We start from the raw sequence: 17,487 nt of genomic DNA, 5'->3' as shown, positions 1-17,487 counted from the left end.
CACTTTAATTTTAATGTTTCTACCAGCTTTGGGTATCTAGAGACTTTTACTCCCAACCACAGGTCTTGTTGTTGCATTTCTCTGGGTGGCCTCTCCAGGTTTCTGGAAGGTTGTTTGCCCTGTGACTTCATTTCTCAGATAGATCAAGAAAAGTCATTGGGTTTTGGTGTGTCCAGCTTTTTCCTATTGAAGGATGAGAATGGCCACTTCCAAGGTCTTTACATGTAATAATAATAAAAAAAAGTATCCCCTCTCAAAGGCAGGGTGTGTGATGTTCATATAGGCCTGGGGTCCAGGCAGCCATTCCAGGGCCCCAAGACAATGGGCAGTGGGTGGGGCCGGAGCCAAGAGGCACTCACTCTTCATGTTAAAAAAATGCATCTTTTCTTTGTCAAGGCAGTTTCATTTTTTGAGAGGACTTTAGTGGTGACCACTTCAGGGAGTGAAGGAGTGAGTGCAGCTTGTTTTAACAGCAAGTGGGAAGTAATCTGAATGTCCATCCGCAGGGGAGTGTTTAAATTAACTGCTCCCTCCAGGAATGCAGCTGTGCAGAAGGATGGGGGAGCTGCCCACTGCAGTGCCTGCTGAGCTGGGGAGGATGTCCCGGGCAGTAAAACTCGTTAAAGTTCATGTGTTGTAAACTAATAAAATCCTAAGCCCCCCACCAACTGAATGGAATCCCACTTGGCCAAGGGGACTCCAGAAAACCCACAAAATCTGAATTGCCAGCCGTGACAGGAAGGGAGGTCAGATGCACCTCTTTATACCCCACCCTTTTGGAGTTTAGGCACAACTGACCACCATTAATGTTGAAATAGAAACCATAAAACTGACAGAATAGACACTTTTTTTTTTTTTTTTTTTGAGACAGGGTCTCACTCTGACCCCAGGCTGGAGTGCATTGACATGATCATGGCTCATTGCAGCCTCAACCTTCTGGACTCAAATGATCCTCCCACCTCAGCCTCCCAAGTAGCTGGGACTACAGGTGAGAGCCACCATGCCCCAACCTTTTGCATTTTTTGTAGCGATGGGGTTTCACCATATTGTCCAGGCTGGTCTCAAACTCCCGGACTCAAGCAGTCCTCCTGTCTCAGCCTCACAAAATGTTAGAATTACAGTTGTAATTCTCCTGCACCAGCCAAGACCCTTTGGGGCAATAAGATGCCAAATTATAAGCAAGACCCAGGGCCATGCAAGGCCAGGGTTATGTCAGCCTGCAGGCCAGCAGTCTTGCTAGGTAGATAGCATTCTTACCTGAACCGAAAATGTTCCTTTCTGCTGACTCAAAGTTTTAGACAGAGCCTGACTCTTTTCACCAACTGCAAATTAAAGAATCTCTAAAGCCACCTATAGCCTGTAAGCTCTCCCTCCCACTTCAAGACATCCCACCTTTTTGGGCTGGACCAATGTATACTTCCTAGATTGATTTATATCTTTTTTATGTTTTATTATTTTAGGTAGATTTTTCAGGCAAGTATGATTTATGCTTTGCCCGTAGCAAATGCCTTCCTAAAATAGGTAAAACCAAACTGTAATCCGACTGCATCGGGCCCACTTACTCCAAGCTTCTTGGGTTTGTGTTTTCCTGGGCCCGCGGTCACTCATACGGCTTAGGATAAACCTCTTTAAGATATTTGACAGAGTGTGGTTTCTTCGTTAACAGTATGTGTGTAACGGGAATAGTGAGTCTGATGTCTCACACCAGGGCTGGAGAAAGGAGGAAAGGGGGTTCTGCACTCGGGCTGTTTGGATTGGGTGTGGTCAGTGTGGTGAACCCACAACCCCAGGTGGCCCCGGCTCTGGACTCAGCTCCTGCCCCAGGGCCCCACAGGCCAGACCAAACCCCAGTGCAGTCACTCATGCTAAATGCCACATCACCAACTGAAACTTTATAGATTTCAGTTGATAGATGCCCAAACTGACTAGTTTCTCCTGGAAATGAGAGGTTCCAGTCTACCTGAGCAGGGCTACTCTGAAACTTTTTCAAGGTAGAGGAAAGGGCTGTTTCACTCCTGGAAATGAGAGGTTCCAGTCTGCCCGGGTCTGTGTGAGGAGCACGTCCCCTCTGCTTCAGCCTGCACAGTGCAGTCACCTGAGGTGGCCTGCTATTCACTGTTCACCTTCTTTCCTGCTACTCTTTTTTTGCCCCCACCTTGTAAAACCCAGTGTTCTGCCATTGCCCAGAGCTGCTCTCATTCTGTTTTGTAGAATGGAGGCTGCCCCATTCAAGAGTCACAGATAAAAGCCAATTCGATCTGCCATGAAATTTGTTGCAATTTTGTCTTTTGCCAGAGTGAATTAATTTTGTAATAACACAGCGCTGAGGGAGGAAGGATGGAGATTCCACTCTCACTGTTTCCCTGTCATGCCTTCTGTTTTGTATCCTGTGTATTTAGTCCCATTCCAGAAAATAAAATAAATAGGAAACCAGGAAAGACGTGAGGCAGCCTGTGTAGTCTGCAGTCTCCCCCGGCCTGCGCTGGCCTCCGCCCCTTCTCCTTTCCAGCGCCTCCCGCAGTCCTCCCTGTCTTCCTCCCTCTCTCCCTCCTGGCCCCACCCGGTGTTCCCAGCTTCCCAACACAACAAGGAGGGCTTGAAGTCCCAGTGCACTGCCCCTGGGCAAAGCCCTTTTCCATAACCTGTAGGACTCTAGGATCCTGGGCGAGCCACGCACGCTCTGTGGGACAGCTGTGAGCTCAGGACAGCTGGACTGACTTTTCAGGATTTTATTTCACATGAGGAGATCTGCTGTTACCTCTACAGCCATGTGTAGACTAGAGAGCTAGAAATGACCAGGGTGGTCTGAAGATGCCCAGCCAGCCTCTTCTGCTCCCAGCACTGGGCTAGGCACATGTCCCGGGAGCTGATATTGAAGTTCCCTTCTTTACCCATATCAGGTCATCCTGAAACCTTCCGGGAAGGACAGGCTGAGGGTGGAGTGCAGAGAGAGAGATCACATTGCCTCCCCCATCTCCAGCAGGGTATATAGCAGGCCATTTCTGGGACCCCAGCCCCAGATGCTGAATTTGAATCTGGGGTGCTGGAATTGCCTACAGTGCTCCCAAGTGGAGAGCTGAGGCCAGCAGGTCCTCCCAGGAGGCATGGCCCTGCAGCCAGGTCCCTGTAGACCACTCATGGCCTGGGGTCTGGGCACCCATTGGACACCCTCCAGACCCCAGCCCTCCTGACCACTCCCTGACCCTGGATTCCTGCCCTTCCCAGCACTGTTGGGCCTGGCCGAGCTCTCCATCATCATGAGTCACTGCATAGCATCACAGTATGGCACAGGGAGGGCTCTGTCCTTGCCAGGGGGAAGGCGGCTAGCACTCAGGCCAGAGTCACCCTTAAACCTTGACTCTGTTTCTTTCCAGACACAAGGCTCCTGGTCAATAAGAAATCAGAAAAGCACGCGCGGCCTTTTGACGCTTCATTCTTTCAACAAGGATGACAGAGCAGCTACTCCCTCAGGCGCAGCACAATGCCCCAGGTTGGGGCTGAGTCAGGGCAGCCTCCCCCGAGTGCTCAACCTGCCAGAGGGGCACTTGTGGCTGGCACCCAAGGTGCTCTGATATCTGGAGCCTGAAAGCAGGAAGGGGTGAGGGCTCTGAGTGAGGCCTCACGGCAGGAGCTCAGTGAGAGGTTCTGGAACCTGAGGAAGAGCAGGGCCTTTGGAGCTGGGAGGAGACAAAACCCAGCACCCTGCACACTAACTGTGGGCAAGTTACACCAGCCCCCTGTGCCTCCGTGTCCAGCTCTGAAAAATGAGGCTGACAACTGCATTGAGGTTGATACAAGGATCACGTGAGCAAATCTGGTGGAACCTATCCCCAGCTCTGCTCATGATGCAGCTATGGCCCTGTGTGTGGTCCTGGGAGGAGGGCCCAGGCGTGGCTCCACAGTGGCTTCCAGTCTGGACGGGAGCCCTGCTGCGTGCTTTGGAAGCTGTGATGTGCAGGCTGTGTCCTGCTGGCAGCAGGCCTCATTGAGCCCTGGTGAGAGAGGGCCACTGGAGACCAAGTGTCAGGCAGTCCGGAGGGGCACTGACCTGCGTCCCCTGTGGGAGTGCCACCTTCAGCCGCAGAGCCTGTGCTGCCTTCTCCTCCAGCCAGGCAGCACGCCTCGTGCTCCTCTCAGTGGGAGCTCTGCATGCGATGGGACTTCCCTAGCAGTTTGCCTTCGACCTGACCAACCCCTTGTCCTGTGCTGGTCTTTCCTCCAGAAACCCACTTCGCGGCTGGAGCCCTATCCTGGCATCTTGCTGCGGTGGGCTGCCTGAGGTAGAAGCTAATCCTGGAGAATGTTGATGGCCCTTCTGTCCCTGCACCTGCTAACCTGACGCAGGGCCAGGACGGACACCTGTCCCTCCTAAAAACACCAGCCCCTTGGCCCTTCATGGTTCTGAATGTCTGGGTGCTGCAAATGTGTTGTGACTTTTGGGGAATGCGGGCCACAGCCCATTCAAAGTTTTCAAAGGGAAGTGGGGATATGACAGTGTGGAGGGGGTGGAGTGAAAAGCCTCTGTTACTTGCAGGCAGAGCCGGGGAGAATTCACTGGCTTCTTCCCAAAGAGCATTTTGCCATCCATAGCTCTAGTTAGAGAGTGCAAGCAGAGGGAAATAATTGTTTGTAGGGGATGATTCGTGACAAAGAATCCACCACCGCCCATCAACAAGGTGGGGAGGGTCCAGCCAGCCCTGGTAGGGTGCATAGGGACTCATGACGCTGTCCAGCTCACGCCTATGATCCAGCACTTTGGGAAGCCGAGACGCGTCGCTCATTTGAGCTGAGGAGTTTGAGACCAGCCTGGGTAACATGGCAAAAACTTGTCTCTGCAAAAAAATAGAAAAATTAGCCTGGCTTTGTGGCACACGCCTGTAGTCCCAGCTACTTGGGAGGTTGAGATGGGAGGATTGCTTGAGCCTAGGAGGTGGAGGTTGCAGTGAGCCAAGATCGTGCCACTGCACTCCCACTCCTACCTGGGCAACGAAGTGAGACCCTGTCTCAAGAAAAAAAAAAAAAAGAAAGAAAGAAAGAAAGAAGTAGATGCTGGTGCCATGCCTGTACAGCCTGCAGAATCACAAGCCAAATAAACTTTTCTCTATAAATCAGTTGGTCACAGTAATCCTTTATAGCAACACAAAACAGTACAGTGTTCCTGAGGAGACACCCTTCAGGCCCCCAGCACATTGTAGCCACCTGTCCTGGGGCAGAGAGTAGGCCAGACTGGGGCCAGATGGAGGCCGGTGGGCCCTCCTGAGCTCGCCCCCCACGCCATGTTGGTCTTCTGCCCCGAGCCTTGAGCCTCACCGTCCTCACAGAAGTTTGGATCTTTATTCTGAAAGACATAATCCCAAACACTGGTCCTCAATGTTGAAATACCGAAGGACCCAAACCCCTAAAGTTTCAAATCCCTAACATCTAAAGTCTCGAAAATCACGGTCCCAGGATAGCTGCACATGTTAGGTGGAACGAGTGCCTTGTTTGGGGCTTTATTTGAAGACTGGGTGAGGTTTAAGGAGCCGTGGAAGGATGTCGAGTCAGCATGTGGACCTGCGGACTCCACTTCAGGTGTGAACTCGACTAGGTTAGGGGCCACCTAGAGACCCAGTAGACCATTATTTGGGGCATGTCTGTGAGGTGTTTCCAGGGATTAGTGTGTGAGTCTGAGGGGCCTAGGTGGGGAAGACCCACCCTCAGTGTTGTTGGTGGGCAGCATTCAATCTCCTGGGACCCAGAGGGAACAAATACAGAAGGCTAATTGGTCTCTGAGAGACAGGACAGGCTTTTCTTCTGCTGCTGTGACATCAGAGCTCCAGGCTCGCTGGCCTTTGGACTTGGAAACTTACAGCTGTGGCCGTCCTGGGTCCTGAAGCTTTCGGTGTGAGCCACCCTGCTGGCATCCCAGGTTGACTGTGCGTGTAAGCATTGTGTGTGTGCATACAAACGTCAAGACTTCCTCAATAAAAGAAGAGATGTCATTTTTGTACATCTGCATTTGTGAGAGATGAAGTTTCTTGCCATCTCTGCTCTTTGGGCAATTGCACGTGTTTCATCAATGCCCATCATTGATTGACTTCGTCAAAACACTGAGGTTGTTGGTCCTGATATAACTGCAGATATAAAGTCATGTGCACACAATTACCACGCACACTGACATGCATGTATACATTCCCATTTTCACCTATTTCTTTACAAATATAGTTTGTCTTCTAATAACTCACACCCAGGTAACTGTCATTAGTATACCTGTTTATGCTTGCAGAAATATGAATTATTGCCTATTTTATTGTGTAAAGTGGCTGATGATATGTTCTGTTGCGTTTTCATATGCTTCTCAAATAAATTCTTTTAAGATGTAAATAAGTATCTTTAAATTTTTTAAAAAACATTTTCCCAGAATTATATTTCCAGGATTTAGCTCTTTTGGGATTGTGACTTTAGGACTTTAGAGTAACATTGATCTTTTGAATTTTTAACACTTGAGACTATGCATTTGGGATTGTGTCTTTTGGGATTCTCACACATCCTGTGTAGACTCCTTGGCTCTCTGCTTCCCATTTACAATGTGCAGCTCTTTCTCCCCATCAGTTTCAAGCCCCAGCTCCTCTCTCCAGCATCTGCATGAGGAGCAGCTAGGTGCTTGCAGCTTCGCACTGGCTTTGGCTGTGGGCTGCCTGAGCTGCTGGGTTCAGGCAAGGATGCCTCCATATGAACATGCTAGCCTCTGCATGCCTGAGTCCTGCCACCCCTCCCCCAGCACAGTCCTCCCATCAGGGACAAAAGATAGAGATTTGAGTCCTAGGCTCTCCTGAAAGTGGTCATGAAGACACATGCAGTTCCTGATGCCTGTGAGCCTGTCCTACAGGTGGGGCTCGGCCATGGCTGGTCTGGAGGCCCCCACTTCTGTCTGACCACAGAGGAGGCCCTCACGGGCCAGGAGACTGCAGCGGCATTCTGGGGCACTTGCAGAGACCACCCCCTCCCGCTGGCTGTTCAAAGCGAGAACCAGGCTTTCTGGATGGTGGTCCCGGGGACTCCACCGGGCAGCAGGGTCCGAGGGGGGCTCAGAGTCCAGCTGGCTGCCGTGTGCCACCTGCTCCACAGTCCCAGTGCTAAGCTGCAGGGACTGGTCCTCCAGAGAGGCCCAGGCCTGGACACCTAGCCCTGTGGGCTCCATCCTGAGCCAGCTCAGGTCCCGGACACGATCTCGACATCTCTGGTCCTGTGTGCTGGCCGAGTAGGGTAGGCCATGGACAGTGGCCATGCTGGGGGAGCTGCTAGACTGTTTCTGCTCCAGAATGTCAGGGCCCCTGGCCTGGCGCTGCCCAAAGAGCCCACTGCCCATGTCCGGCCTTGGAGGCCACGCGGCTAGGGACTGGTCATTTGAGCTGATCTTCAGGGCTGCCACATGGGCCGCACAGTCTGCCAGCATGGGCTCTGCATCCAGAGTGCCACCCCCGTGACCTGGCCTCCAGAGGCCTTGGAAACACCCCAGGACCCCAGGTGACCCAGGCTCCTTCTGGGAGCAAGGCCAGGCAGAAGGGATTGGGGCCTTGCTTTTACTGGAAGTATCTGTTGTCGAAGTGGCTGCAGACTCCATAGAGGAGAACAAGCTTTCGGAGCAACCTCGCGTCCCTTCCTCTTGAGAGGCATCCCTGGACAGCATGCTGGTCCCTGGTGTGGCCCCCCCGAGGGCGTTGCTCTCTCCGGCAAGCAGGCCTGTGGTGCCTGGGTGTGCCCACAGCTCCTGCCTGCTGGATGCTGAGCACACTGTTGCCCCCCCTGCATCTGAGGCCATGCCTTCCCTGCCCCCTAGTTTCTCTGTGGGTGCCCTGGGGGCTCCCTGGGGACCAGGCGGAGCTGCGGGCTGCCCAGGGGTGGGTGGGCCACGGGGCGTGGGGCCTCTGCGCAGCCAGCTGACGATGCCCATGGTGATGGCAAGCTCGGTGTCACACAGCTTCAGCAGGCACTCCTTGCCCTTCCAGGAGCTCTGCAGGAAGCCCTGGCTGAGCAGGTCAGGGCCTGGTGCTGGGGCCAGGTTCTCCTCAGCCCCAACTCGGAAGCTGCACATGGACAGTGGCGTCCCCAGGGCTGGCCCCGACAGACTCTCAGACACGCACAGGTCATCATCTGGGCTGGGGTTGACAGGTCCCTCGCTGGGGTCGTGGAAGAGCTCGTAGAGGGCATCTCCACTGTAGCTGTCCCGTGGGAAGGTGGCGGCAGGCGTGCCTGGGCTCTCGGCCTCCTTCTTGTCCTCCTCGAGGCCTGGCGAGAAGGAGTCATAGTAGCCCTCATCACTTGTGGACACGGATTCAGGCTGTTCACTCTTGGGGGTTCCTGTGTCGATGGAGCTGGCTTTGGAGCCGCTGCGAGGGTCCCTGCAGGGGCAGAGGGGCAGCTCTGCAAGCCCAGCTGCATCCAGCCGGGGCTGGTCCCTGTCCGTCCCCTGGGGGCCCGCAAGCCACGGGCCCAGCAGGGCGCGCTGCTGCTGCCGCACTGAGCGATTCACGCTGTCCCAGAACCTGGTGAAGTCAGAGGCTTCATTCTGGGCGGGCGAGGCCAGTTGCTCCACACTGCCCTGGAGGGGACCCCTGGGAACCTTGCTCTCCAGGCCCTGAGCAGCCTGGGTTGGGCTCTCTGGGCCCTCATTCAGCTCCAAGGATGGCACTGAGCTCTCATCTGCAAAGACCTCCCCACAACCGGTGAGTGAGTCGAAGCTCTGGAGTGAAGCCACATCCTCACACAGGGCCCTGCAGAGACCAAAGGATGCATCGGCCAGGAGCTCGCTGTCCGACAGGTCCTGGCACAGGCTGTCCAGACCTGGCCCCTCACCCGAGGGGAAGAAGGCTTTGCTTCGCCGGCCCCCCGGGTCTGACGGGTTCCCTGCGGAGGGCAGGCTCTTCCCCTCAGCAGCCAGTGAGGCCAAGTCCTCGGCCTTGTTTCTGCGAATGTGGAATAGGTTCCGAAAGCACTTCTTGGGCCTTTTCAGTGAAATCCTCTTCCTCGGGATGCTCTTGGCCACAGCTGGCACGAAGGGCATCTGGGGTACAAAGTGGCGGTAGTCGATCATGCGCCTGCTGCCCGGGGAGCCCGGGAAGCTGGCACTGCCCACCAGCTGCCCTGTGGCAGCCGAGGCCCTGCTGGCCCCAGACACGCTGTCGTGAGTCTTGCTCTTTCTCACAGGTTTGAAGGCGGTTCCACAGAGGGCTGCCGGTCCCCCCTTGGGGTCCAGCTGTGCCCCTTTGTTGGGGCATCTATCATATCCTTGGGCGCTGGGGCTGGCTTGGGGGCCCTTCTCAACATGGGGCCTCGGCTGCCCTCCTGGCAGGACTGACCAGGGGCCTGCCCCCTCCCTGGCTGGAGCCATGGCTGCTGGGTCTGGGGGTTTCTCGTGGGAAACCTGCAGGCTGGACTTGATGAAGGTCTTTCCTCTCTTCAGCTCCATGCTGCATGTGCCCCAGCTGCTGTGGAGGAAAGCAGAAGGCACTCAGTATCATAGATGGGAGCGCCCGGAATCCGGAAGACCCTGACTATCACTGTCACACAGCTCACTCTCTACAGGGGCCTCGGTCCCAGGAGATCCTCCTTGCAGGTCAGGGGAGAGATGGGAGCAGCCCCCGCTGTGCTCACTCACTGCTCACTCACTGCTCCTAATGCACACGTAGGAGCCAAAATGAGAGCTCCCTGGGGCCTGGTGACTGCTGCACCCATGAGTGCTTGGCTCTCCCAATCCCCCTTTTAGCTCATTTGGCTCATTCAGACTCCCACGTTCTGTGTAGAATGCCCAGCATGCTACAAACAGCTCCTCAGTATATCCGAAGCATGTCCCGAGGAGGAGGTATCATGGCCCTTCTGAGCAAATGGGCAGAGGATCCAATTAGGGCAACTGCCTCTTTCATCAAGGTAGCTAAAAGGACACCCATGCCTGCCTGCCTCCTGGGCTGAAGGCAGCTGGCCCTCAGCTGGGGCTGTGGGGGCGTGCATGCTGCAAACTCCAGAACTGTGTGCCTGTCGGGGGAGGCCAGGCTTCATCTACAGAGGCCATCAGGCAAGACACCGCCCAGTACCTCACGGTGCATGCAGAGCACGGACAGAGAGGAACTGTGGTGGCAGACGAGCATGGGACACAGGATGGGCAGGCAGGGTTGCAAGGGCAGGCAGCTGCCACCTTCTGTGCACGCATCATTGATGCATGCTGATGCCTGCGGTGCAATCCAGAGAAGGCTTCTGAAGCCTGGTCTGAGTTCAGTGGGAAAGGGTGCTGGGATCTGCCCTGGGCACAGAGGTGGGCAGGTGGCAGCAGTACTAGCCACCTGACTGTCCCGGCCCAGCTAGGACATCCGGCCTTATCCTGAGATCAGTGGGGAGCAGCAGCCATCTTCCAGTGGGTGGGTGGAAGCCGGGACTGTAATGAAGTTGGCAGTCTAGGACTAGCATCTGACCTCTGAGCGGAGGACAGAAAAAAATGAGTCTGAGCAGCAGTCCTGTCCATGAGCAGACAGGACTTGCCAGAGGCAGTCTGAATGCGGTGAAGATGGGGAGCAAGGCAGATGGAGGCTGTAGGGGTAACACAAGGGTCTTCCAAAGGGAAGAACGCCAGGGTTCAGCAACAGCAGGAAGAGAAGCAGGCAGGGAGTTCTGAAGGCCAAGGCTTGGATCTACACCAAAAGCGTGGGACAGTCAAGGAGGGAAATGAGGGGAAGAGGGTGGGAGCTGAACCAAGGTGAAAAAGAGCTAGAGTCTAGTTTTAAACATGCTGCCTTGGGGTGTGTGTGGAGACCTTCAGTACCCAGGAAGAAAGGACAGACTAGGCCCCTCCTTTCTGTTCCCCTCACCGTGTCCTCATGGCCCTGGCCTCAGGCTGCTCCTTTCCTCGGAAACACCTCTGTCTGCCAGGGTCTCCAGCTTTTTTGGTGGTGAGTGGTCTGAGGGTCAGTCCTCTGTCAGTCTGGCCAGGGAGAGACTGTGGCTGGCTCCTTTGCCTCTCCATAAGGACTACCCGGAGTCATGCACTCACCCCCCAGCTCCTGGCTGTGAGGAAGCCTGCAGCCGGCATGAGCATGACCTGGGGCTCTGTGCCTTTCACACCCCACCCCAAGTAAGCCTTGCAGCTATCTACCAGAGACCCTGAAATGCTTCTTCATAAGGACCCAGGTGGGCGAGGGGCTCCCTCATAGCCCAGTGGGTATGTTGAGGCCAAGAAGATGGGAAGGGGTGGAAGGGCTGGCATTGCGGGAGCTGGCAGGGGCAAGTCGACCAGCCTCCACCAACTCCCACCCGAGGGAAGTGCTTCCTCCCCTTGGAGCAGTGCCTCACACTTTAGTTTGGAGGATGACAGAAGAAGCAGGCACCATGTCAGGAGAGCCACAGAACCCGGGCTGGGCTCCAACTTCAGCTCAGCTGTTGCTGGTGGCACCCTGGACAGAGGGAGAGTGCCATGAGCAGCCACACCGGCTTTTCTGCCTCTTGCCAGATGGTGCATGCCTAAGCCTTTCTCACCCTGCACCTGCAGGCTCCACTCTGCACAATCCTTTGCAGTCATGATAAGGTCTCCCCAGCTCTACTGGGCTTAGCTGCACACAGCACAGGGCTTACTCTCCAACCCGTGGTTCAGATGACCCTGGCTGGAGTCTTGGTTATACCCACCTCACCAGGAGGAGATCTTGGCCCATAACCTTATGAGGAGCACACCATTGTAATCTCCATTTATAAAGGATAAATTCGGATTCAGAAAAGTCAATGAACTGACCCAAGTCACACAGATGTTAAGTGACAGAGCCGGGATCTGAACCCAGGTCTATCTGATTCAGAACCTGAATTTCTATAAACCAACAGCTCAGACTCTTGTGGGAAACCTAAAAGTAGAATAATAAATGTATTTTCATGAAAAATATTGTAAAACAATGAAAGTGAAGATTAAAAGAAAGAAGGGTAGCTCACACAAATTTAGAAAAATTATAACTGAAGGTAATAATAATTCTTATGGCAGGAAATTTGGGAAATATTCATTATGAAATCTCTATTTTCCTTATTCTTTTCTACGTTTTGGAAAAACCTTTTGATTGACATTCTTTTGGAAATAACTTCAGCCAAGCACAGCAAGGATTATTTCACTGTGTGCAGAATTTTGCAACAGCAAAAACAAAAAAGTTTTATTGATATAGATGTCTATAAATAAAACTACCAGCTTCTCAGTTCTCATAACAGTCAACTGATTTAAAATCATTAACAGTTGGAGATTTCACTCCACTCTGAACTTGAAAAATGATCCCTTAAAATAGTTGTCATTGCTACAGATGGCCGGGCTCAGTGTCACTAATAATGCTAAGTCCACCTCCTGAGTTTATTCAGCACTCTGCATAGAGACTGGACAATAATCACAGGATACAGAACAATGAACCAGAGGCTAAGCAATACTGGAGCATCCCATAAACTCTAGTCTGTGTTCAGTCCAGTCCATATCCGCATTAAAATATTTTATCGGAATCTGTCTCTTCGGAAATGTGTGGCCTGTGATGGAGGTGGGAACTCCCTGGGTGGTTGGAGGGCCCACTGCATGGCTGGAGGCAGGCCGAGAAGTCAACTCCTATGACAATTCTCTGGGTCAGAGTGAGATTTATGTGGACAGCCAGATGCTGGCATCGTCACTGCCTGAGGGCAGAGGCCAAATGTGTCCCATTTCTCAATTGCAAAAATGCACTGTTTTGTAACCCTGTGGTTATAGACCTTGTCAGTGGAACCCCGCCAAGAAATGTGACAGATCTACTCCCACAAGTGTCACATCTCTCCCCCAAGGAAAGCTTAGACCTGTCCCTACCCTCCTGGTGCCCTCTTGTCTGCAGGGCTCAGCAACCATCAACTATTCATTCTGGTACTTGATCTCACTCTCCAATGAGACTGAAAATCCTTTGAGGTCCAGGATTCCAACTACAGTAGGCGGTGAGCTATTACTTAATTAAATAAACTATTTTATGTTTGAGACATCTTAGCCAAATATTTAGATCTAAGTTCCCTAAAGAGGATGCAGAGTCTGAGATTTTAATTCTGTGATACAGGTTATGTTTATCATTTTCTTTCTTTCTTTTTTTTTTTTTTTTTTTTGAGACAGAGGCTTACTCTGTCCAGGCTGGAGTGCAGTGGCTCAATCTCAGCCCGCTACAACCTCCACCTCCCGGGTTCAAGCAATTCTCCTGCCTCAGCCTCCCAAGTAGCTGGGACTACAGGCACACACCATCATGTCCGGCTAATTTTTTTATTATGTTTCTCATTTTATAAGACAGGTTTCAGTGACACCAGGGCCTTGGGCTGAGTCTTTAGTCTCTAAGATGAACTTGCAAATTCCATGGGAACAGGGACCACACAACGTATTTACTTAATCAATTCTGTTACAAGGATGTGATATTTAAACCAAACTGCCCTAAAAGACAGAAGAGGACAGTCAGGCAAAAGACATTGGACGCATATTCCAGGCATAGAGGACACCCTTCAGAAAGGCCCCGCGGAGCAAGAGAAGAATATTTAAGGATCTGAAAGTGAGCAGAGCAGCAGGCCAGAGGGATGAGGCATGGAGATGGGCTGTGCACAGCACACCCAGCTTGAGGTCTCAGGGAGGGTCGTGCTTTTATCTGTGAGCCACAGGGAGCCAGCCTCCGAGGGTGGATGACAGGGGTCAATTCTCTTTCAAAGATGACTCCAGTTGCAGGTGAAAATGGACAGTAGAGACATGGAGGTGAGTCAGGAGCCCAAGCAGGGTTAAGGAGAGAGAAGGTGCAGGCAGAGACTCCTGTGTCTGTGCACCTGCCATCACAGTGCTTTACACAGCACACACAGATGTGAATTTATTGCAAATTGGGCAAATGAAGTTATTCTACTGGTTGCTTTTCTACATGACTAACTCAGGCTTAGCTGCCCAGCATTTTCTTTTTCCTTTGAGAAGGTAATTCTGTGCCTTTCTTTCCTTTCTTAACATGAAAGTGCCTGGCTGTTCGATTTCATGGAGCAAAATAAAAACCCTGGAGGAATAAACATATAACAGAAACGCCTTGACACATAAAACATTTGGCTAATAGTTTCGGTATTTGTTATGCCTTTCCTGTTGTCCAGCAGTGAGCTACAAAGGAGTATATGGTGATTAAAAAAAAAAAAAAAAAAAAAAAAAAAAAAAGCTTAGGCCCAGGGACCTCTGGACACTGGGCTGGGGGCAGAGCTATGAGGCAATAGCGTTCTCGGTAGTAGCCTGTCTTGTCATGGGAGGGCTGGAGTGAGGGCCACTGTGGGGAAGGAAAGCGACTGTGCTCTGGGGTGGGGGTGGGAGTGGGAGTGGGGAATAAAGCAGAAATAGAATCTGCAGAGAGAGCACCACCAAGCCACCCAACCCCCACTCTGGGGAGACAAAGGGCCCTCTGGGGACGGAAGGTCCTGGCCCACCTTCTCGGAGGGCACCTCTGGGAGGTCCTGGCCTGCCCAGGGGCAAGGAGACGGGCCTCACAGCCTTATCGTCTCTCCCCCAGCCCCTGCATCCGCGGGCGGAGGGTTTCTTCGCTTCACTAGCCCAGACCTAAAAGGGTCACCGCCCCCAGGTCCCTGACTGCGCCTGGCACAGCTGGGTCGAGGGTGCCGACCCTGCTTCCTGCACTCAGCCCACCCATCGCGCCAGAGAACGCACCAAATTCCCCAATCCTCGCCCTCCCCCCGGGGTCCACAACCGCGGGGCAGGACCCAAGCGGCCTCTCGGGGCCTTGGCGACTTACCGCTGGGGGCCGGCAGTGTAACAGGGCGCGGCCGCGACTGGGTCAGCCACCGCGTTGGAGCGCGAGCCGCGCTCAGCACCACGGTCAGCTCCCGGCGCCGCGCGCCGCGGCCTGGAGGGGGAGGCGCGGCGCCCGCACCCACCCACCGCGGCTCTGGGGGATCCGCAGGGTCGCGCAGGAGAGGGTTAAGCCGCCCGAGGCCGGCGGGAGGGGAGGGCCTGGGCGGGCGCCGGGGCTTGTGCGCGGGGGTGGCGGGGGGCGCGCCGGCCGCGGTCGGGGCTGCTCCGCTCGGGCGGGCTCGGGCCGGCTTTGTCTGTGCGTGTCGCCCGGTCTCTGTTTCTGGGTGTCTCTGCCTCCCACCCGGCTGCGGCTGTGCCTACCTCAGGCGCAGTCGTCTCCCCTAGCCCCCGTGCGCACGACGCCCCCGCCGCGGTCCCCTCTCCCGGAGAGCACAGGTGTGGGAGCCCCTCCCCCTCGTCCCTCAGAGCCAGCCGCGCCGACCGCAACGCTCTCGGAAGGGCTGGGCCACCCGGAGCCTGGTCCTGAGTCCTACCCAGGATTCGGAGCAGGCCTGTGAGAAGGGGCAGGCCAGGCCGGGGCTGCAAGGCAGGGTCTTCCCTTGGAGAAGGGACTTGATTCTATTATTAATGAGAAGGAAAGAGGCAGTTGCCCCGCAGGTACTCACTGTGTGGGGTTTGCTGGTGCTGTGCCCTGCCGCAGTCTTGGGGGAGGAGCAGAAATGCTGTGGGGACCCTCTCTCCGCAGAGCTGAGGACGAGGGGTCTGCACGCGGGATTCACTGCCCGGGGCTGGGGTGGATTAAGTAACTCCAGGAAGGCTCAGGCAGCAGTGCCAGGAGTGTGGGGCGGGTGCGTGGGGCGGGGAGGGCGGGAGCGCACAGCCGGTGCTGGGGAGGGGCTAATGCCAACGGGAGGCTCAGACCGAGGTGTGCCCAGGCTGGACAGCACTGGAGGACGCAGGAGTCTCAGGGCCAGGCTGGAGCTGCGGCTGAAGGGAGGGCAGAGCTCAGGTGGATGAGGGAAGCCAGGCCTTTCCCTGAGCTTCGTGGGCTCCTTCCCAGTCACCCTGTCTGAGAGCCCAGGACACAGAGTCATCTCACCCCAGAGCCAAGAGGCCACTCATCCTCCAGGCAGGACAGTCCCCACCCTTGGGTGACCCACCTTCTTGTATTTTGTAGATTTGAGCCCTCTTTCTTTTTTTTTCTTTTTCTTTCTTTCTTTCTTTCTTTTTTTTTTTTTTTTTTTTTGAGACGGAGTTTCGCTCTTGTTACCCAGGCTGGAGTGCAATGGAGCGATCTCGGCTAACCGCAACCTCCGCCTCCTGGGTTCAGGCAATTCTCCTGCCTCAGCCTCCCGAGTAGCTGGGATTACAGGCATGTGCCACCATGCCCAGCTAATTTTTTGTATTTTGAGTAGAGACGGGGTTTCACCATGTTGACCAGGATGGTCTCGATCTCTTGACTTCGTGATCCACCTGCCTCGGCCTCCCAAAGTGCTGGGATTACAGGCTTCTTTCTATGCAAGGACTAACTCAGCATGATCCCAGAGGCCCCCTCGCCCACGTTGTTGGTGATCCTGACCTTTTCTGGCAGATTCTGGCTGTGGGAGTTCCCTGTTTTTCTCTTAATCAGGAACAAGACAGTTTCTGCCTCATTGCCAGACACTCCCCAAGTCAGGGGTAGGACTCTCACAGGCCCCCACAGTCCTCCTTTTGTTAAAATTAATAAGCATTAGCCTCCTTTATTGTGCTCTCCCTTCTTTTGCATTTAAGGATCTTTTTACATTTCTTATAAAATCTATAATTGTGGAGACAATTACAGACTCAGCTTCTTCCAGTGAGTGATAATTGCTCATTTTCGGCCAGTGTAAACTGTTCTAAGCCTTCTACTTTATCATTTCAGAGAGTTTTAAAACACCCTTCACTTTTGGGTAACATGAAAATACATATTTAAAATTTTTTATTTGCCCAGGATATAGGATCATGTCTTCCCCAAGGGCCCTTGGAAAAATCTTTTGCACTAGGCTACCCAGTTTAGATACCACTGAATGATTTTTCTTAAATGTTATTCTAATGTGAACTTACATTTTATTTTTACAATATACTGACTTAGATTTCTCATCTGTGTTTTTGAGCAGTGGCTGTAAACTTTTTCTTTCCTCACAGTAGCTTCTTGGTCACTTGATTTGTTCCCAGGGTCTCAGAACTTCTGGCCACACCATCCCTTGCTTTCTTGGCAGATCAAAGAATTAACTGTGAGCACAAACAAGCCATCCACAGTGCCGGTCAGGTCAGCTGCATTTGTGGGGTACTATCAGACCTACTGCTCTGAGTGGTTTTTCTTTTAAAATGTTCAATGTTTTAAAACTTTTTTTTTTTTTAATGCAGAGTCTCGTTGTTTTGCTGAAGCTGGAGTGCAGTGGCACAATGTCGGCTCACTGCAACCTCTGCCTCCAGGGTTCAAGTGATTCCTCTGCCTCAGCCTCCCGAGTAGCTGGGACTGCAGGCATGTGCCACCACGCCAGGCTAATTTTTGAATTTTTAGTAGAGATGGGGTTTCACCATATTGGCCGGGCTGGTCTCAAACTTCTGACCTCATGATTCACCCACCTGAGCCTCCCAAAGTGTTGGGATAACAGGCGCGAACCACTACACTCAGCCTTTTCATATTTTCTGAACGATGAACAGTTGGTTTCTTTTTCTTTATTGTGCTAAAA

The 17,487-nt window shown here is 53.4% G+C and overlaps 1 protein-coding gene across 3 annotated transcripts; it reads right to left on the bottom strand.

Moving 5' to 3' along the window:
• Nucleotides 1–5,108: 5,108 nt before the first annotated feature.
• On the bottom strand, nucleotides 5,109–15,610 carry AMER3 (APC membrane recruitment protein 3). Of its 3 annotated transcripts, none has more exons than XM_074399794.1 (2): nucleotides 15,439–15,610; nucleotides 5,109–9,467 (listed from the first exon to the last, which is right to left on the bottom strand). In XM_074399794.1, exon 2 carries the CDS (start codon nucleotides 9,446–9,448, stop codon nucleotides 6,863–6,865), a length of 2,586 nt encoding a protein of 861 aa, XP_074255895.1. In that variant the 5' UTR covers nucleotides 9,449–9,467; nucleotides 15,439–15,610; the 3' UTR covers nucleotides 5,109–6,862. The 3 variants fall into 3 exon arrangements, with proteins under 3 accessions (XP_074255895.1, XP_074255896.1, XP_039335909.1); XM_074399795.1 differs by having other exon boundaries at nucleotides 5,109–9,464; XM_039479975.2 differs by lacking the exon at nucleotides 15,439–15,610 and adding an exon at nucleotides 14,754–15,197.
• Nucleotides 15,611–17,487: the final 1,877 nt, after the last annotated feature.

The sequence above is a fragment of the Saimiri boliviensis genome, chromosome 5, assembly GCF_048565385.1.
Source record: "Saimiri boliviensis isolate mSaiBol1 chromosome 5, mSaiBol1.pri, whole genome shotgun sequence".
Lineage (NCBI taxonomy): Eukaryota > Metazoa > Chordata > Mammalia > Primates > Cebidae > Saimiri > Saimiri boliviensis.
Note: the sequence above shows the minus strand (reverse complement) of the source record. Positions and strands in the feature narration are given on the sequence as shown.